Below are 21,755 nucleotides of genomic sequence, written 5' to 3' on the forward strand. Positions count from 1 at the left end.
CTGTGTTTAAGGAATAAAACGTTGGCAGCTATGAGGAGGAGTGGAAACAAGGCAGGGAGACCAATTAGAAGACTACTTCAATAGTGGAGGAGAGAGGTGGTAAAAGTCTGGGCTAGGGTAGTGACTGGAAAAGGAAATAGAGGCAAGAAATGTGGAGAGAGAATACAGAAGAATTATCAACTATTGGATATGTAGGATGAAGAAAGACAAGGAATGGAGGATGGACTGGAAGGACAACGATTCCCTCAACAAAAATAGAAAGTGCAAGGGCAGTTAAGTGGCACAGTGGATAAAGCACTGGCCCTGGATTCAGGAGTACCTGAGTTCAAATCCAGCCTCAGACACTTGACACTTACTAGCTGTGTGACCCTGGGCAAGTCACTTAACCCCCATTGCCCTGCAAAAAACAAAAACAAAAAAAAAGGTAGTGAGTGATACAGGCCTAGAGCTAGGGGGATAGAGAAAAGCTGGATAGATAGATATGGGAGTCACCTGTGTAGAAATGATTGTTGTATCCATCACAGCTGATGGGGTCACTGAGTGTACAGTGAGAGGTGGGAAGGGGACCCAGAATAAAGCCTTGGGTACACTCACAGTTAAGTGTCTATGTCCACTACTACCCCTTATTTTGTCCTTTGGGGAACAAATATAATTACTTCTCTATGTGCAACTTTTTCAAGCACTTGAAGACAACTATCATGTCCTCCTTCAGCCTTCTTTTTTCCAGGCAGAACACCCCCAGTTCCTTCTTCTGATCTTCATATGTAATAACATTGAGACCCTTCATTTTTGTATGCCTTATAAATGTCCTTTCTGAACTGTGGTACCCAGAATTCAACACAATAAATAAAGATGTGGTCTGATAAAGGCATAGTACAGCAGAATGTTACCTCCTTAGTTCTGAGTCCTCTCCTAACGAAGCTTAAGATCTTGGTAGCTTTTTGGGCTGAGATATCATATTACTATTGCCTCATACATACTGAGCAGGTAGTCCACTAATACCCCCTAAACTTTTTCAGATGAACAACTATCTAGTTACACCTCCTTTATGTTGTACTTCTATAACTGACTTTTGTGCTCATTTGTCAAATTTTACACTTATCCCTTTTTTTCTTTCTTTTTTTTTTCAGGGCAATGAGGGTTAAGTGACTTGCCCAGGCTCACACAGCTAGTTAAGTGTCAAGTGTCTGAGGCCAGATTTGAACTCCTAAATCCAGGGCAGGAGTTTAATCCACTGTGCCACTTAGCTGCCTGTTTTTTATACTTTTTAAACTTCATTTTATTATCACTTCCTGGTCATCTCCTCATTATGCTGCCTGTACTCCCGCCATCATCCTCATCTCTTCCCCGCACTGCCTCAACCCTGGACTCTATGTCTGGGTCCTTAAGCTCTACTAAAGGAGCTTTCACCTATCTTGTCTGGAATCAGCATCTCTCAACACTTCCTAGTCCTCACTGCACCAGCCTACTACATGTTCTCTCACACACACTTTCCAGCTCCCCTTTATAAAGTGTCTCTTCCCATTAGAATGTCAATTTCTTAAGGGCAAAGATGAGAGAGAGAGAGACTTGTACATATACATGTACATTATAATATAATGTAATATAGTATAGTATAACATACCATAACAAGTATAACAACATAACAAACATAACATAACATGATATATTACACACATGTGTATATAATACACACACACACACACACACCCTGTATCCCCAGGGCTTAGCAGAATATATAGTACATAGTAAGCACTTCACAGATGTTTTTTCTTTTTTTTCTTCCTTCTTTCCTTCTCTTCTTTCTATCTGTTGATCTGTCTGTCTATCTATATTTCACCTATCTATCATAGGTATTTCCAAGTATTTTAAGGACTGTCACTCTTTGGAAAAGGGTTTAGTTACTCAGTTTGACCAAAGGGTAGAAGTAGGAGCAGTAGGTGGAAGTTAACGAGAAGTCTACTTAGCTTCCATGTAAGTAAAAAGTTAACATTTATAGTTGTTCCAATATGGAAGGGTTGCTTCTGGAGGAGGTACTGGGACCCTTCCTTTAAGCAGAGAGGTTGGATAACCACAAACTGGGGGTGTCATAGAGAGGATTCTTGTTCAAGTACCAGTTGGACTAGATAGTGCCCGGTGCCAACTTCCAGTTCTAAAATGTGTGATTATATAGTACCTCTTCTCTTTTAGACTCTATTCATAATTCCAGTTTTACTAAATTTAAACTTTTTTTAATTTAAACTTTAAAGTTTTAGATTCAGATTACAATTTAACACAAAAAGAACTGAGTGAGAGCAAATGCAAAGGAGCTATAAAAACAAATAGAAAAATAATAAATTATTTATAAAACTATTTTTATTGGAACTCCTCAATAGCTGGGAGCTAGGCAGCTTCCTAATGGAAATTAGAGCTGCCTCTCCTAGTGAGCTACCTTCAAAGCAAGGAGTCAAGAAAGCAGTCTACCCACACCAGGGACTTCGATCTTTTTTAATGATCTACTTCTGGGCACAGGCTACCAAAAGAATGGGAGTTAAGCCTGAGGGGGATGAAAGTGAAAAACAGACTTGAGAGCCACTCACACTGCTGAATAGGTGAGAAATCTGACCATCATCCTTATTTCCCCTAGACCCTTTCTTCTGCCAACCAAAACCTTGGACTCTGCCTCTGGGTTCCCTGGTTCTGATTTGTTAGCTGTCACCTTATTTTGCCCAGATCCAGGCCACCCCACCATCTCCCTGCCATCCATCTCCACATCATACTGTTGCAAGTTCTCACCACCAGCTCCCCTTTATGTGTTGTCTACTCCCTTTAACATGTAAGCTCCTTGAGGGGAGGGACCATTTTACTTGCTTTTTAATATATGTAGCCCCAGGGCTTAGCACAGTATCTGGCCCATAGTAAGTGCTTCATCAACGTTCATCTAGCTATCTAATTCAGCTCAATATTCTAGCCTGTTAAGATCTTTTTGAATTCTAACACTCCTCCTCTTTCCCTATATACCTCCTTCTCAACAAATAATTTATCAAGCACTGACTGTGTATGGCACTATGCTAGGCATTGTAGGTATTAAGACAAAAACAAAAAAAAAATTCGTTTCTGCCCTCAAGCAGCTTACATTTCACTTGGAAAGGGGAAGGAGGGTGTTGTAGGAATAGAACATGTACATTAAAAAAATACAAAATAGGGGGCAGCTAGGTGGCGCAGTGGATAGAGCACTGGCCTTGGATTCAGGAGGACCTGAGTTCAAATGCGGCCTCAGACACTTGACACTTACTAGCTGTGTGACCCTGGGCAAGTCACTTAACCCTCATTGCCCCATAAAGAAAAGAAAAAAAGAGAAAAGAAGGAAGGTATCTGTAGAAAGGGAAAGTGTGTGGAAGAGGTAAAATAAAACTGCCTGCCTAAAGAATGTTTCTTGGAATTAGAAAAGGAAACATGAAGAATCATATGATCAGAAACTGAGAGCTAGATGGGACCTCATAGGTCATTTGCTCCAACTCCTTCATTTTATAGATAAAGAAACTGGGAGCCAGAGAGGTAAGAGATTTGCCCAAGATGACACAGGAAATAAGCATCCTTACCCACTCATAAAATCCCCAAAAATGTAGAGGCCATTTAGGTTTGGGGATTCACAGCCCCTGTAGACATATCCTCCAGTAACTGACTTTCCCACCAAATGGCTGTAAGCATAGATCGGCAGGATGTCATCTGTGAAGAAACAAAAGGAGAAACAGCTAGGTTTATAAACTACAAGAATTGCCAGGTGATGTAGAAGAAATTGACATATGATAGCAGGGAAGAGGCAAGCCGCTTTGAAAGTGTTTTTTTAAACTATTGCAATACAGGAAGCAGGCATGGTAGTGTTAGAAAGATTAGCAAATCCTTCTAATGATAGGCATGCAGAGTTACAACAGTGACCCTGGAAAAACCTCAAAATACAGAAAGGTACAGTACCTAACATATCAAAGGAATTAGAAATGCACATTTTTAGCAAGGGATTGTCTCAATCTGTGTCAAGAGCACCCAAGAAAGGAAAAAGAGCCTATTAACCACCAGATGAGACAGATTTGGTGAAATGTGATTTACTTCTGGGTGCTTGGTGATGCAGGCAAGAGGCTGGTTTTTCTGGTCAGATCAAGAGAGCATTTTTATGGCCTTCTCCATTTCTAGCACCCATAAGGTAAGTAGAGGGATAAATGAATAACATTCAGCAGTCCAGAGAATGTTGAATTCAGACATGCTTCTGTTTTAAGCAATATCCCCTGGCCCTCCCCTCTTGCTCACTCTCATGCGCGCATACACACAAACCCCAACATGATGTAAGGACACACAAGCAGTATGTTATGTGTGTTAGTGATAGAACCTGAATCCAGGTTTTCCCAACTCCAAGGTTCTCTCTGACTCTCTGATGCCATACTATCTCTCACTCCCCACCCATTTGCCCCCAAATTTCAGGTTTTCTTGCTTACCTAAAGAGGCATTATGACAGAGTTTAATGTCATAACATTCAAAGCCTTCCTTAGCTCTCCAGCCATAGTTCCCTCCTTTAACAATGAGGTCCACCTCTTCAAACCTGTTCTGACCAACGTCACCACAAAATATCCGGCCTCGGCCCTTCTGGGTTGTGGGGTCACCTCGATCAACTGCACAGCGCCACATGTTCCTGACCCCATAGGCGTAGATAGCGGGGTGAGCCCCAGGCTCAGAGACAAAGGGGTTATCTGGTGGGATCCGATAACGCTTGTTATCTGAGCCTGTCCGGTTTACATCTATCCTCAACACTTTTCCCAGCAGTGAACTCCTGGAAAAAGAAAAAGAAATAATAATAATAATAATAACAGCAAGGAAGAAGGCAGAAGAGGAAGGAGAGTTAGCAATGCATAAGAAAGTAAAATAACACAGGTGACTACAAATTCTGGGATGGGGCAAATGCCACAGAACAAGCCTGGGACAAGCAGCACAGTTGGGAGGAGTAGGGAGAGACTTCAGACTCTAGAGCATAAAGCCCTGTTAAGGGGAGAAGGAAAGAGAAGACTCAGAACTGGGAAGGGTTGGGTGGGAGGTGGAACATTAGATGCCCTGGTTTATCAAGAGGCTTTGCTGGGGAAGCAGTTATTCAGGGAAGTAACAGGGCAAGACAGCACTAGGAAGGAGTTCTGGAAGGTTGGGGAGGGAGAGGGAAAAAGAAGCATGTCATCTGTTAACTTCTCACTTTAATTCTTTCTAAGTGCTTAGCTTATTGTTTGTGCCTACTTAAGGAGTACAAATGCTACCAGAAAATATAACAAAAATGGAAAATATTGGATGTTGGAGGGGATGTGGGAAAACTGGGACGCTAATCCACTGTTGGTAGAGATGTGAAAAGATCCAACCATTCTGGAGAGCAATTTCAAACTATGCCCAAAGGGCGATAAAACTGTGCATACCTTTTGATCCAGCGATACCACTGCTAGGTTTATATCACAAAAAGAGAAAAAGACCTATTTGTACAAAAATATTTATAGCAGCTCTTTTTGTAGTGACTAAGAATTGGACATCAAAGGAATGCCCATCAATTGGGGAATGGCTAAACAAGCTGTGCTGTATGATGGTGATGGAATATATATATATATATTAGTGAGGCAATTGGGGTTAAGTGACTTGCCCAGGGTCACACAGCTAGTAAGTGTTAAGTGTCTGAGGCCGGATTTGAACTCCAGGGCCGGTGCTCTATCCACTGCGCCACCTAGCTGCCCCCTATGGTGATGGAATATTAATGTTCTATAAGAAATGGCAAGCAGGATGATTTCAGAAAGGCCTGGAAAGACTTGTATGAATTGATGTACAGTGAAGTGAGCAGAACCAAGGGAACATTGTACACAGAGACAGCAATATTGTTTGATGAAGAACTGTGAATGGCTTAACTATTCCCAGCAATACAATGATCCAAGACAATCCCCAAGAACTATCAATGAAATGTACTACTATACACTTCCAAAGAAAGAACTGATATTGATTGAACAGACTAAAGCATGCTATTTTTCACTTTCTTTCATTTTTTTCTTTTATTCAAATTTTCTTGTACAAAATTACTAATATGATAATGTTTTACATAATTGCGTGTGTATAACCTATATCTGATTGCTTACCACCTCAGGGAAGGGGTAGGGGAGGGAGGGAAGGAGGGATAAAATTTGGAACTCAAAACTATAAATAAAAATGTTTATTATTTTTTAAAATGCTGCCAGAACCTTATACATTTTGGCACTCAGAGAAAAGCACCAGTTCCCTTATCCTAGTTACAGTTTTTGCTTTGCCTGCCTAAATAAGATACATTTTGTTGTAGGTTATTATATGGTGCAATAGGATTGTTTAAAATGGCTTGCTAGGGGCATACATTCTGTTTTCTATTACATTTCAATCCATCCAAGGTGTTATGATTGTACATGCTGAAGTTCAAGGAATCCTTTCTTAAGTATTTATTAAGTACCTACTATGTGTAAGGTACTAAGATACTGTGATAAAGATGCAAAGACAAAAATGAAACTATTCCCTCTGTTATCATTGTGAGAAGATGATTCTGTATCATTTTTATTGATCCTATTTACAGTTTATTTTGTCTTGTAACTGCCTAAATCACGGTTTTTTGTCCCTGGATTTAGTGAAAATTCAGCTGGCCTGTAATGAGTTAAGTTTAGAGATCCAGTTCTCCTTAATCACTGTCCTATTCTTGCCTCAAGGAAATCTGCTATCCTTGGGGGAATGTGGGTGGGTACCAAGGAGTCTGGTCTAGTATCTTTATACTGCCTAGCTATCATTCAAGGATGTCTGTTTGCTATCCAAAGAAATATGGCCCCCTATCTCTAACCTGGTAGATAGACTTAAACAACGAACTTTTCTTAATCACAGGAGGGAAGGAGGGGATTGTTGCTAGTCCCTCAATTACAGTTTCCAACCAGTCATGTTGGTCCCCCACCACCTCAACTCTGTAACCAATCATGTTGTCCTCAACCCCATGATGCTGACAACCCTGTAACCAATAATAACTTGTTTTCCACCTACAAAATCCTGTTCTTTGTTCTGTACTCCCCAAAAACCATAAAAGGGAAGCTTTTCTTCTGCGTGGGGTCTTTGGCTTAAACTAAGGCAAGTCATTGATCCCTTCATGAAAAGGTTCACATCCTTTTAATAACTGTTACCTTGCTCGGAGAATATGTGCCTCAGTCTACCTTTGTTGAATTTCACTCGTGACACATTTGCCCCTGATTTCACTGTGTAACCCTGGGCAGTGTTCCTCCTTTCTCAGCACTTTAGTTTTTCTATCTAAGAAATAATAATGCCACTTCTCAATCTCAGTGAGGTATTAGGAATATAAAAAAGGACATGGGTCCCATTCTTCCAAATGAATTCAAGATGAAAGTTGACTTTTACCCACCTTCTCAAGTCCGACAACAAAAATTTATTAAGGATTTATTTATGCCAAACACTGTGCTTACGTACTGGGAGTACAAAGAAAGACAAAAACACAGTCCCTGCTCTCAAAGAGCTGACGGTCTCACTGAGAAGACAACTTGTAAATAATTAGATACATGCAAGATAGAACATTTTCAATGGCAGGTAACCTTAGAGGAGAAGGCACTAACAACATGGGGCCTCAAGTGAAAGATGAGAAAGGCTTCCTGCAGAAGGTGGAATCTGAGCTGAGTTTTGAAGAAAGAAGCCAGGGAAATGATGAGTCTTGGCACTGAGGAAACTGACTGGTTTATAGGCATGTAAAGTAAAACAATCAAAGGTGCAATGGGAATCCAAAAGCTTAATTAACCAAACAAGGCACCCTGTTGAAATCTGGAATTTGAACACTGAAAAGAAGCTCAATGGGGCTTCTCCACAGGATCACCTCATGCAGTGAGGGGTGGCTAAGCAGCAGGCATTCATTTCATAGCTACAGCAAAGTGAAAGAGCTTTTGGTCTCTACCTCCGGAGAATATGCCTTATCTTGGCTGCTGTCCCTACCCAATAAGTACTAGGCATGAACAAATTGAAGCCCAGCCCCACCCCACCCCCAACTTACTTGTTCTGGGCATTTCCAAACTTGCCAAAGGGATCTCCGGCTTGTCCGCCATCCCCAGTGAATATATACAGGTAGCCGTCAAGGCCAAAGAGGAGTTGGCCCCCATTATGATTGGAAGCTGGCTCTTCTAACTCCAGGATGACCCTAGAAGAGAAGGATAAGCTATGCAGATAGCCTTGACTCTAACTGAAAATCTCAGATACACAGAAATAATTAGTCCTTTAAGGCAGCCAAAATACCCTATGTTTCCCAGGTCCAAGCAGCTTAATATTTTCAGCTAACAATCAGTGCAAGTACGTGTTCTTAATCAAATTCTTTCCCTGATTAGCTAGGAATTCACCTAGGGAGTGTGCTGGTCTGATGGCCTGGGTGCTAAGTTGGGTTTGGGACTTTGCTGAGTTTGGTAAGGCCTCCAGGAGGAATACCTCTGTGAACGTGACCTCCGCCTGGGATTCTGAACCACATTTTGTCTGGTTATTTGCAGGGCTGTGTTGGGAAATGTTTAACAACCGGCTCAACTCAAAAAAAGAAAAACACATGCAATAAATACTTTTAGGTTTCATCCACATTATTAACATTTTCTTCATCTTCTTAAGTCTAAACAATCAACAAAACAGTAAATCGGGCACCTAGGTGGCGCAGTGGATAGAGCACTGGCCCTGGAGTCAGGAGTACCTGAGTTCAAATCCGACCTCAGATACTCAACACTTACTAGCTGTGTGACCCTGGGCAAGTCACTTAACCCTAATTGCCTCACTAAAAAACAAACAAACAAACAAACAAAAACAGTAAATCAAGCCTTGATCTGCAGCAAATTTCCGAGGTATAAATGCTCACCCTAAAAATTTAACAAATGTTTCTCCATCTGGTACTCACCAGCTCCAGCACACCCCTGTTAATTCTCTGATAAATAATTTTAACCTTTACCTTGCCTCAGTTGAATTAGAAGAAGGACTTTAAGGTTCAGAATTAGTCTAGTGGCAATGAGAAAAATAGATGGATAACTATGGTCCATAGGAAACATGTGGTGCCTCAGAAAGAGGCTGGATTCAGAATCAGAGGACTTGTCTTTGAAAACCAGCTCAGGGGGTGGCTAGATGGCACAATGGATAAAGCACCAGCCTTGGATTCAGGAGTACCTGAGTTCAAATCTGGCCTCAGACACTTGACACTTACTAGCTGTGTGACCCTGGACAAGTCACTTAACCCCCATTGCCTCACACACACACAAAAAAATAGCTCAGCTACCACTTACTGCCTGTGAGGTCTTGGGCAACTCATCTTTTAGCTCTCTGGTCCTCAGCTTCCTTAGCTATAAAATGAGAGAGTCTAAGGTCCTTTCTAAGCTCTAAATCTATGATCTTAAAATGGCAAATCTTTCTCTGGCAATAATTGGGGAGTTCAATCATTGAAACTTTTCCCTATAGCCAGTATTCGGTTGGAGCTAGCACTTATTGGCTCCTAAGAACGTGAACGTTAAAGTTTCAGCATAAGCATAGGCACAACACTGCCTACATCTTTTGTAAATCTAGTAGGTGTTCCACTCAATAAGTGAGTCCCCATAAGAGTCCTCAAGTAAAGGGGACACATTATAAGGGTCTACTCTGAACATCCACATTATTTGGCAATGCCTCTTTGGAAATAGGATGAAGCACAGAACACAGTCAACCAAAGGTGTTCTCATTGGTCATCAAAAAGGACAGTCTCTGCCACTCGTAGAACTCCTTACCTTTCGGAGTTTATATCAGCCTTATTGATATCAGCCTGAGAAACCTTCATCTCACTGATACGAATTTTCTCTGCCTTCTTTTTGCCCAGGCACGAGTAGTAAATATAGAACTTGCGATTGCGTCGGAATTTAGGGTGGAAAGCCAAGCCCAAGAAGCCTCTCTCATCACCTATCCACGGGGTTGTCAACACCAAGCTCTTGAGGTCCAGAAAAGGCTCCTCCAGTCGGCTCCCATCTGGCAAATAGACCCACACCACTCCAATCTGCTCAGCAACAAAGAGGCGATGAGTGCCATCCCCGGCATGGACCATGGACACTGGGTTCCTCAGCCCATTGGCCACCTCAGTCAGACAGAGTTGCAAACATCCCTTACGGTCCTCCACCACAGCTCCAAGATTGCGATTGAGGTTGTCATTCCTTAGCACATTGGGGAAACAGTAGTCCTGGTCTGGAAGATTTAGGAGGTGGCAAAAGTGGGCTCCATTATTCTCCTGGGACTCCCGCACACGGTGGTCATTAGTGAGCAGAGAGATTGCAGAGTGACAATTGGAGTGGAATGCCGAGCAGTAGTCAGAGCAAAGGCCTGGGAGATTCCGGAGGGGTGTCTGAGGGTTTTCGGCATCATAGAGGTGAGCTGCATAGGGTGAACACTCCTAGAAAAAGGTAGGGAGACTGGTCAGATGACTGGAGTTTGGCAAAGATCCTTTAAGTCAGGGTTTCTTAACCTGGCATCTATGAACATTAAATATGTGTGTCTATGTGTGTATTTGATAAGCATATTTCAATATAATTGGTTTCCTTTGTAATCCTGTTTTATTTAATGCATTTTACATCATTATTCTGAGAAGAGGTTCATAAACTTCTCTAGAATGCCAAAGTGGTTCATGATGGAAAAAAAAAAAGTTAATAACCCTGCTTTCGGTGTTCGATCTATCTAACCACTTAGGAAGGTCATGTGTGAGGTTGGGCTCCAGTATCCTGTGATACCTCACCTTACCAACCACACATGCTCAGTTGAAGGCTAATCCTGCTGGGCTATTATTATATGCCCTCTCTGAGCTTAGGCTGTTCTGGAAATGCTCCCAGGGAGTTGGCTACCAAAACTACCTTAGCAGCTATGGCTTTTCTCACAGTGCTGTTTGACTCACATACATAAAGGAAATGAACCCGGGGGCATAATTGGTCTGTTCTTTTACAATGTTTATTAATATGAAACACATGGGCTTTGCTCAGCTCAGCCTCCGGCTTAGCTGAACAAATAGATCTTTCATCTCTAAAAGGAGGATATCACCTTCAATAACTGTACATCAATAAAATATTTTCTTGGTCAATGGTTTATCACATTTTAAAGGCTTAGCAAGGCAAAGTGAACGTTTAGGAAAAGGCCCAAACTTCCACCAGAGTCCTTAGGTTGATGTACACACACACACAGAGGGAGAGAGAGAGGGAAGGGAAGGGAAGGGAAGGGAGGGAGGCAGAGAGAGAGAGAGAGAGAGAGAGAGAGAGAATATGGAAGCAGGGGGCTGGGATTAAAATGAGAAGATAACAATAAAGGAAGCAGTCCCTAACACCTGTGACCCTATGTATTTGAAGCAATTGGAGAAATGTGATCCTATCAAAGGGATGCTAGATACTCCATGTCTTTTCACTGGCTGCCCGCCCCCCGCCCCCCCCCCCACCATGTACTTTCTCTTCATATTTACCTTTTAGAATACCTCAATTCAAATAGCAGTTTCTACATGAAACCATTTCCATAGCTGCTACTGCCAAGCTTCCTGTAATTTCATTGTATTAATTTTGCATATGGGAAGGCACTAGAGGTTTTCTCAATAGAAATAGGAGTAGAGCAAGGATGCCCCTTCCCCTGCAATTGTGTAATGTAGTTCTAGAGGTACTAATAATAGACATGAGGTAGGAAAAATAGTTATCCCTTCCACATCGCAACTTTCCTCATCACAGTTTCAATATGTCAGGGATCAACATAAGAAATTAAATGAGAATTTTTAGGCAGTTTTGTGAAAAACAAAAAAACATGCGAAGGCCAACAGACCAAAAAAAAACAACAGAAAAAAGTTTAGAAACACAGACATGCATAAAACATATGTATAGTATTGTATAATATCAACATGTTTTATCTTTTAATACCATAATAATTCGGACTTCCTCTCTGATACAAAGGGAGGGTCAAAAAATATACACATGTTTTCTAGATCACAGGGGCATTGTACCCCTAACCCCCATGATGTTGAAGAGATAACTGTATATCTGCCTATATAAATTCATATCTATCTATATGGAAGACTGACCCATTCTCATCCTGAGCCATTATAAGCATGATGAGGGACTGGCCAATGAGTCCAGTCCTTATAAATATATATGGATAGTTTAGTTGATATAATTCCCCAGATGGCCTCTGCAGCATGCATAGACCTTCTGTCCCTAGCACTGGTCTGCTAACTGTGGTAAAGATCCTCATTCAAAATAAGTTACTTGGGGAGCAGCTAGGTGGCACAATGGATAGAGCACTGGCCCTGGATTCAGAAGGATCTGAGTTCAAATCCAGCCTCAGACATTTGACACTTACTAGCTGTGTGACCCTCGGCAAGTCACTTAATGCCCATTGCCCTACCAAAAAAAAATTACTTGTCCTGAGTCTGATCCTTCTCTTTCTAAGGACCTTCATCTAGCCTGGTGGCATTCCAGTGAGAGCTAATATTATAAACAGGGAAACTTTGGTTCCTCCCCATCTGGCCAAGCATTGTCTGTGAATATTGTCCTTAATTATTTCCCTTGGTATTTATTTAAAATGAAGGAGACTGAAAGCTAAGATGCTGTGAGTTTCAAAAAGGGCCAGAAGTCAAGTCCATGCTCAGTTTGGTAGCCACCATGTCTAGCTTTGAGGCTCAGGAGACTGAAGAGAAATCTTTGGGACCTAGAGCAGCAATAGCAAGAGAAGGGCTCATATAGCAACAGTGTGAATTTAGTGGGACTTAATGCTATACAGAAAATGTGTTTAAGTCTGAGCTTACTTTCCCCAGGGATTAGAGGCCCTGGATTCAGGAGGACCTGAGTTCAAATTCTGCCTCAGACACTTGACACTTACTAGTTCTATGACCCTGGGCAAGTCACTTAACCCCCATTGCCCCTCAAATAATAAATGAATGAATGAATGAATGAATGAATAGATGGATGAATGGATGGATAGATGATGAATAAATAAATAAACAGATAAATGAATGAATGAATAGCTAAAGAAATAGATGAGTAATTGGATAAGTGGACAAATAGATAAATTTTTGTTGATTGATTGATATATGTACATGTTTCCAATAGAATGTAAGCTCAATAAGCTCAGTAAAGCTTATCGTTTTACTTATATCTTTGCGTTCCCTGTACCTATCACAGTGCCTGGCTCACAGTAGGCCCTCAATAAATGGTTGTTGATTGTTTTAGGCTCAGGATACAAGGGTCTGAGTAGATAAATCTCATCTAGTGCATTCCTTACATTCATTTAATCTTTGGTCCAGACCTATGATTTCACTATTATAAAGTGTAGTTTGAGGAAACCCTCTTTATCAATGCAGATCAATGACTGTTCTGCAACTTAAAGCTTTGGAGAGTTGGTTGGGGTACTGAGCATTTAAGTCATTTGCCCATGATCATACAGCCAGTATGTGTCAGAGGCAGAGGCCTGACTTGGATCCTGTCCCTTTCTTTAATAGGTCTCTCTCCTGCTACATGAAAATATATTCAACAAATGCATGATTATTAGTTACTAATTAAGAAATGATGCTGGGCCTCAGAGAGCCTTCTGTTGAAATGAAGCACAGATTTCATTAATATAAGGTCTGAAGATTTCATTAACATAAGGTCTTTAGAAACTAATATTGAAAATGAAATTCTGTGGTGAGTGGGCATATGCTTATTGCTTGATTTTTCAGTCATCAGTATTCGTTAACCAGGTTAGTGTCAGGCTAACGAGCAGTAAAACAAGGAACATGAAAAGCCCAAATGTTAGTATTTTAAAATTATATCTTGCCAGTTCCTTCCAGCTATATAGGCCTAGGGCCTGGTGACCTTTGTGAGCTGAAACACATATTCCCTTTTAATAGCCTCTTGGAAATGAGGACTCATTCCTAGATTTCTTGAAAGCAAAAATCACAGCCTTTAAACCCATCCCAGTACAAACAAAATCTAGTAAACATACTGCCACTCCTTCAGCTATGGAGTTGGTGAGTTTTATTTTCAAATCTTCTGTCCAAAATTTGAAGCCAATTCTTCCTCTAGGACTGCCATTTGAACTCCCCAAGAATTACTTTGGGAAGGGGTACTGGAGTCCCTGACAAGCAACAAAGTGGCCTTAGAGGTGTTCTTTCCTTTACCTGTGAAGACAATGCCACTGACCCTCTGTCCAGACTATATGCTTTTCTTGTTGGGATGAGAGATTTTCACCAATTCATCCACTCTCAGCCAACTGTCCAAAGATCCATAAAGGATATGGTTAATACCCAGAATATCAGCATTAAATTCCTGACTTCTGATTCATTAGCATTATACTCTAACCAACTAAGCTAACTTTTCTCAGTTGAGTAAGACTGCTCAAAGTGTTCCCCATCTTTGCATTTCATAGGCCACCTTCCAATGGAAGTTCCAAAGAGCAATGAGATGATCCAAAGAAACAATGTGTAGTAGGCTCAAAAAATAACACAAACATTGGTTAATCCAGAAACTGAATGATACCTTAGTTAACTCAAAGTTATGACTAACCTGATGGTCCCCACACCTATGACATCAACTTGCCCTAAGGGGGAAGGAATGGCCTAGAACATATTATCAACTTAATATTCTTATTCCATAGTCCCTAGCACAGTGTCTATCCAGATCATAACTGATTGTTTTTTGTTGAATTGGAAGCACTTTCCACTTGGTTATTATTCAGTGAAGCCAACATAATTGAACAAAGGAAAGTTTGATGTGATGGAGGCAATGGGAATTGAAAAGCATATCTAGAGATGACTGATACATAAAAAATAAAACTTGGTTAAATTAAAGGAATAAGAAGTATCAAGGAAACTTGGACACCAAGAAAGGAGCCAAGGCAAAAATCAGAGAGTTGCAACAGGTTGCCCAAATCAAGAACATACAGACATAAAGAAACCAGGAGCTAAAACCAAGAAAACAAACACAGAGAAGTCATTCAAAACAGAGCTCAGAACAAGGGGCTCTTATTGTGCCAATGGCCTGTATGCATGCCCAGAATTTGATTCTCTGTAAGCTATTCTTATATGCAAGAACCACCATCTGCCTACCTTTGGGTTTCTTGCTCTTCCCTGGCATCTTCTAATTGGGGAGAGGGAATACAGGGAGAAGGAATAAACATTTATATATCACCTACACTGTTATGTGCCAGGCAATATGCTGAGCATTTAAAAAAATATTACTTAATTTGATCCTCACAACAATTCTGCAAGGTAGGTACTATTAACTATCCCCATTTTACAGTTGAGGAAACTGAAGCAAACAGAGGTTAAGTGACTTGCCCAGGGTCACACAGCTAGTAAATGTCAAGTGTCTGAGGTCAGATTTGAACTCAGGTCCTCCTGAATCCAGGGTCGGTGCTTTATTGACTGTGCCACCTAGCTGCCCCTGAACATAGACTCTCAGTGCTCACCTTCCTCACTTCCACCCTTTCCTGATTTCCTTCAGGTCTTAACTAACAAGAAGCCTTTTCTGATTCCCCTCGCTTTTGGAAGCTCTAATTTTAAAGAAGCTGGTTTTCCTCCCCATGACAATATTAACAATAACAATAACTGATATTTATCTAATGACTTGTCCCCTAATTGACTTGACACAGCCAGTAGGTACTAGGAGAAGATCTTGAGATTAGGTCTTCCCAATTCAAAGGAGCTAAGCCTATAAATTGGAGAATTGCATTAGAAGTTCCTTAACAGGTTCTCATTACACGGATATAATCATGGATGTGGGAGAGGGGGGAAAGGACTAAATGAAAAGGGGGTTTCCTAGCATCTGTGTACCAGTTGGCTGCATCCTCCCCATATGTGACTTTTAGGAGGCACATATCTTTCTCTTTCAACAAACATTTATTTTATTTTCCATTTACATGTAAGGGTAGTTTTCAACATTCATTTTCACAAGATTTAGAGTTCTAAATTTTTCTCCCTCCCTTTCCTCCCCCCTCCACAAGATCGCAATCAGGTTATATATGTACAATCCACAAGTGTTCTTTTTATCAGTTCTTTCTATGGGGGTGCATAGTAAGCTTCCTCATTAGTTCCTTGGGATTGTCTTGGATCATTGCACTGCTGAGAGTAGTTAAGTCATTCACAATTACTCACTGAACAATACTGCTGTCACTATGCACAATGTCCTCTCAGCTCTGCTCACTTCACTATACATCGATGTTCATTAGTCTTTCAAGGTTTTTCGGGGATCATCCTGTTTGTCATTTCCTGTAGCACAAGTCCATTCCACTACAATCATATAACACAGCTTTTTCCATCATTCCTCAACTGATGGACATTCCCTTGATTCTCAATTCTTAGCCTCCACCAAGAGTTGCTAGAAATATTTTTGTACAATTTTCCCCCCTTTTGTCTTTTTCATGATTACTATCATTAACTGTTTCCCTTACATACTATTCCCTTCCCCATGATATTTATTCTATTACCCATCTTCTTTCATCCTATCACTCTTCAAAAGGGATTTGCTTCTGTCTGTCCCCTCCCCCACTCTGCCCTTCCTTCTTTTGTCCCTCTCTCTTTATCCCTTTCCCCTCCTATTTTCCTGTAGGGTTACAGAGATTACTCCACCCAATTGGGTGTGTACATTATTCTGTCCTTGAGTCAATTCTTTTTTTTTTTTTTTAGTGAGGCAATTGGGGTTAAGTGACTTGCCCAGGGTCACACAGCTAGTAAGTGTTAAGTGTCTGAGGCCAGATTTGAACTTAGGTACTCCTGACTCCAGGGCCGGTGCTCTATCCACTGCGCCACTAGCTGCCCCCTTGAGCCAATTCTAATGAGATTGAGGTCTTTGAGCCAATTTTGATGAGTGTTAGGCTCATTTACTGCCCAGATTAAATAGATTACTCCACCCAGGTGGGTGTGTCTGTTAGTCCTTCCTTGAGGCAGCTCTGATGAGTTTAAGATCTTTGAGCCTTTTCTGATGAGTATAAAATTAATTTACTGCCCTGATCTTCTCCCATCTCTTCCCCTACTCCACAAGCCTTTTCCTGTTACTTTCATGTAGGATTTCACTTCTGCCCTTACCCCTCCCCCAATGAATTCCCTTCACCCCTCAATTTAACCCTAAAGATGTCATCACCTAACTAAGTGACACAGTGGACAAATAATCACCCCTGGACCCAGGGGGATCCCAGCTAAAACCTGGCCTCAGACACAAGACAGTCACCCACTGTACGACCCCAGGTATGGCCCCCAGCTCCAATTTTTTTTTTATGGTTCTCTAGGGTCTTGTATTTGAAAGTCAAATTTGCCATTCAGTTCAGGTCTTTTCATCACAAATATCTGAAAGTCTTCTTTTTCATTAAAGTCCTGTTTTTTTCTGCTGAAAGATAATGCTGAGTTTTGCTGGGTAGGTGATTCTTAGTTGTAATCCTAATTCCTTTGCCCTCTGGAATATCATATTCCATGCCCTCCAGTCCTTTAATGTAGAAGCTGCTTGATCTTGTGCTATCCTGACTGGGGCTCCACAGTACTTGAATTCTTTCTTTTTGGCAGCTTGCAATATTTTCTCCTTGACCTGAGAGCTCTGGAATTTGGCTATAATATTCCTAGGAGTTTTCTTTTTGGGATCTCTTTCTGGAAGTGATCGGTGGATTCTTTCAATTTCTATTTTAGCTTCTTCTTCTAGAATTTCAGGGCAATTTTTCCTGAGAATATCTTGGAAGATGGTGTCTAAGCTCTTTCCTTGATCATGGTTTTCAGGTAGACCAATAATTTTCAAATTATCTCTTCTGGACCTATTTTCCAGGTCAGCAGTTTTTCCCAGAAGATATTTCACATTGACCTCTATTTTTTTTTTTTATTCATTTGGATTTGCTTTATTGTGTCTTGGTTTATCATGTCACTGGCTTCCATTTATTCCATTTATTCAATCCTAATTCTTAGGCAATTATTTTCATCAGAGAGCTTTTGTACCTCCTTTTCCATTTGGCCAATTGGACTTTTCAAGCTGTTGATTTTTTTCTCATGTCTTTCCTGCATCACCTTCATTTCTCTTTCCATTTTTTCCTCTACCTCTCTAATTTTATCTTCACAGTCCTTTTTGAGCACCTCTATGGCCTGAGACCAATTCATATTTTTCTTGGAAGCTTTAGATATAGAGGCCCTGATGTTGACATCTTCCTCTGAGGATGCCCCTTGGTCTTCCTTGTTACTGAAGAAACTTTCTATGGTCCTCACCTTTCTCTGTTTGCTCTTCTTGCCTTTCTTTTACTAGACTTTTAGCTCCTTAAAGTGGGGCATTTTCCAGGCTGCAGTATCCCAAGCTTAAGAAGTCCCAGGTGGTATGATTTAAGGAGAATCAGGTTCTTCCCTTGCCCGGCCTGTTTCCTGGTCCTAGATGACCACAGACCAACTTGCCAATCAACCAGCTTTGTGTGTTGTGGTTGTTAGCTCTGATGAGCCTGTGCCCCTTCCCAACCTGGGCCACTTCTACTCGAGCCTACCACCTGGTTCTCAGTAGGGGTGTAAAATCCAAGTTCTGCCTTAGCACCAGCATAGACCCCTGTAGTCTCTCCCCTGCCCAGGGCTCAGCCCACTCTCCAGACTGTGAGCTTAGCTCCAGACAACACTGGTGCTTCAGCTGATTCAGAGGCTTTGGGGGTCTCCTTCTCTGGTGAGGACTTCCTGAGACTGGATCTGTGTCAGGGTGACTGTGGGGTTGGACCCGACTCCTGTATCAGCACAGCAGCTCCCTCCTTCTGACCTTCCAAGCCGTTCTTGGTTAGAAGATGATTTCAGCACATTCTTCTGTTAGTTTTGCTGCTCTGGGCATTTTCCTATGACCTTATTTGGATGATTTTTGGAGCGATCATAGGAGGCACATATCTTAACTAGCTGCTACCCCTACAAATCAGAGGCAGCTAGGTGGCTCAGAGGATAGAGCACTAGGGCTGGGGTCTGACCTTAGACACTTACTAGTTGTATGGCCCTGGACAAGTCACTTAACCTCTGTTTGCTTTAATCCACTAGAAAAGGAAATGGCACTCTAGCATCTTTGGCCAAGAAAAACCTAAAATTGGGCCACAAAGAGTTGTATACAACTGAAAAACATGCCCCCTCCCCCCAAATCACCCAAAGCAAGATGGTAGATAAATGGCCCAAGCAATGGCAGTGGATGTACTGAGTCTCTGGTCACAGTCTTTTCCTGCTGACCATACAGTAGGAGAAGGACACAGGAAGTCAGCTCAACTTGAAGTCTGCACTGCTCTGCATGGTCAATCAATCAACATATACTAAGCATCTACTATGTGTCAGGTACCATATTCAGTGCTTATCTTATGACCCTAGCTTTCAAGTTTCTTCCTTCTCTTCTGGCTGTGGGATTGCTCATCACTCACCCCCTGGTGATAGATATCTCATGCTTTGAACCCCACATATAAACATACTCCTCCTATACATTTTTTCTTAACTGTTGAATAGAACAAACTGAAGTCTCTTCTCCTCAACTGTCCAGTCTGTTAGAGATTAGGGTCAAGAGGAAAAGGATGGCTGTTAAAGAATATTAATCGTTTGTAATTACAAAGAGGTTTTCAAGTTTACAAAGAACTTTCTTCTCAACAGTCCTGTCAGATAGGTACCATAATTCTTACTATTCCTATTTTACAGATAAATAGACTCAGAGTGGTTAACATCTCACACATGGTAACACAGCCAATAAGTAGAAGATGTAGAACTCAAACTCAGGTCATGTGGCTTGCTATCTATTGCTCTTGCCATCACAGTTTGCTGCCTACTAAGAATGGCAAGGAAAAGAAGGAAATGATAGGAGAAACAAGATGGCAGAGTGATACACCTGCCTTTCCTCATTTCCCAGGTATTAACACTCCCTCATGAAATGTATTTGTGAACCTGTATATATGTTGTTTCATCAGTTGTTGGGCAGTCATAGATGAGTTACAATCTCCATCATTGAAAGAATGCCCTGGGGCAGCTCAGTGGCACAGTGGATAGAGCACCAGCCCTGGATTCAGGAGGACCTGAGTTCAAATCCAGCCTCAGACACTTGACACTTACTAGCTGTGTGACCCTGGGCAAGTCACTTAACCCCCATTGCCCCGCAAAAAAAAAAAAAAAAAAAAAAAAGAATGCCCACATTGATGAGATCAAAGTTCTATTGAAATATTTGACTCCATGTTATGTCACCCTATGGAATGTAAGATCCTTGAGGACAAGAACTGTTTTCTAGCACTGTTCCTTGTACATAGGACATGCTTAGTAAATGATTGTTGAGTTGAATTGATCATCAACTTTGCAAAATATACTAGTTAATTATTTTTTCATATTTGCCTTATAAAACCCTCCATAAATAATGGCTACCAATACACTTAGGTGAAACTGAATTGGCCCACCAGCTCAGTTCACTGGCTGTGGAATAACATCTTTATATATTTGAGGGTGGGATGGGGATAGGTTAGTAGCATTATCTGAAGAAAAATATATCTCTGCTAAAGTTTTCTGTCCTACTTACACCCACTTACTGTATCTTTGGGTGGTAACAATTAAGGATGGAATGAAGTTCCCATCCTTTCCAGTCATAACAGTCTATTAATGCTAGATACAAACTGTCCCCTATAGGAGAGAAGAAAAAAAAGAATCACAGGAAGTTAGAGCTAGAAGGGACCAGCCTTAGTTAGCCTTGTTATTTACAGATGAGGAAACTGCCCAGAGAAATAAAATTACTTGCTTGAGGTTACACGGTAATAGGCAGAGTCAAGACTCAGTGTCTAGGGGATTATAAAAATAGGGATACTAATGCACTGTTGGTGGACTTGTGAACCAATCCAACCATTCTGGAGAACAATATGGAATTACAGTTATACTTTCCATATTGTGACTTTTCCCATTGGGGTTTTCTATATCATGGGTCAGCATAAAAAATTAAATGAGAATTTTCTGAGAGTTTTGCAGGAACTGCAAACAACATGCAAAGGCCAGCAGATGACACAGAAAAAGTTTAGAAACTCTGAAAAGCATAAAATATAGTTGTCCCTTCTACATCTTAAAGATTAGGGGCACGGGGCCCCCACAATCTGGAAAATCTGCAAAAATTATTTGGCCCTCCCTAAGTACCAGAGAAGAAGTCTGAATTATTATGATATGAAAAGATAAAATATATTGATATTAAATAATACTATAATATACATGCATAGCATATACAATACTATATGTTGTATATACATAGTATATGTACTATAATATGTATTATGTGCATGTATAATATATACAATACTATAATATGTATTGTATAATATCAATATATTTTATCTTTTAATACCATAATAATTCAGACTTCTTCTCTGGTACAAAGAGAAGGCAAAAAAATTTTACTTGAATTTTCCAGATCTCAGGGGTGTCCCACCCCTAACCCTCAAGATGTGGAAGGTATAACTATAAGGACTATAAAACTCTGCATACCCTTTGACCCAGCAATATCACTACCATGTCTGTACCCCAATGGGATCAGAGAAAAGGAAAAATTTGTACAAAAATATTTATAACAGCTCTTTTTGTGGTGACAAACAATTAGAAACTGAGGGAATGCCCATCAGTTGGGGAATGGCTGAATAATTTGTGTTATATATGATTGCAATGGAATACTATTGTGCTATTTTAAAAAATGAGCAGGGGGGCAGTAGGTGGCACAGTGGATAGAGCACCGGCCCTGGAGTCAGGAGGACCTGAGTTCAGATCCAGCCTCAGACACTTAACACTC

At 40.9% G+C, this 21,755-nt stretch overlaps 1 protein-coding gene across 2 annotated transcripts in view; it reads right to left on the reverse strand.

Annotated features, from left to right (window-relative positions):
* The window catches only part of HHIPL2 (HHIP like 2), a 36,719-nt gene that overhangs the window by 12,835 nt on the left and 2,129 nt on the right, over positions 1–21,755 (reverse strand). For both annotated transcript variants that reach the window (XM_044005268.1, XM_044005270.1), the window contains exons 2-5: positions 9,780–10,432; positions 8,051–8,194; positions 4,470–4,801; positions 3,582–3,708 (exon numbers count right to left, since the gene is read on the reverse strand). In XM_044005268.1, coding sequence (XP_043861203.1) covers positions 3,582–3,708; positions 4,470–4,801; positions 8,051–8,194; positions 9,780–10,432 — 1,256 coding nt within the window. The remainder of the gene's footprint in view (positions 1–3,581; positions 3,709–4,469; positions 4,802–8,050; positions 8,195–9,779; positions 10,433–21,755) is intronic.

The sequence above is a fragment of the Dromiciops gliroides genome, chromosome 4 (genome assembly GCF_019393635.1).
Source record: "Dromiciops gliroides isolate mDroGli1 chromosome 4, mDroGli1.pri, whole genome shotgun sequence".
Taxonomy (NCBI): domain Eukaryota; kingdom Metazoa; phylum Chordata; class Mammalia; order Microbiotheria; family Microbiotheriidae; genus Dromiciops; species Dromiciops gliroides.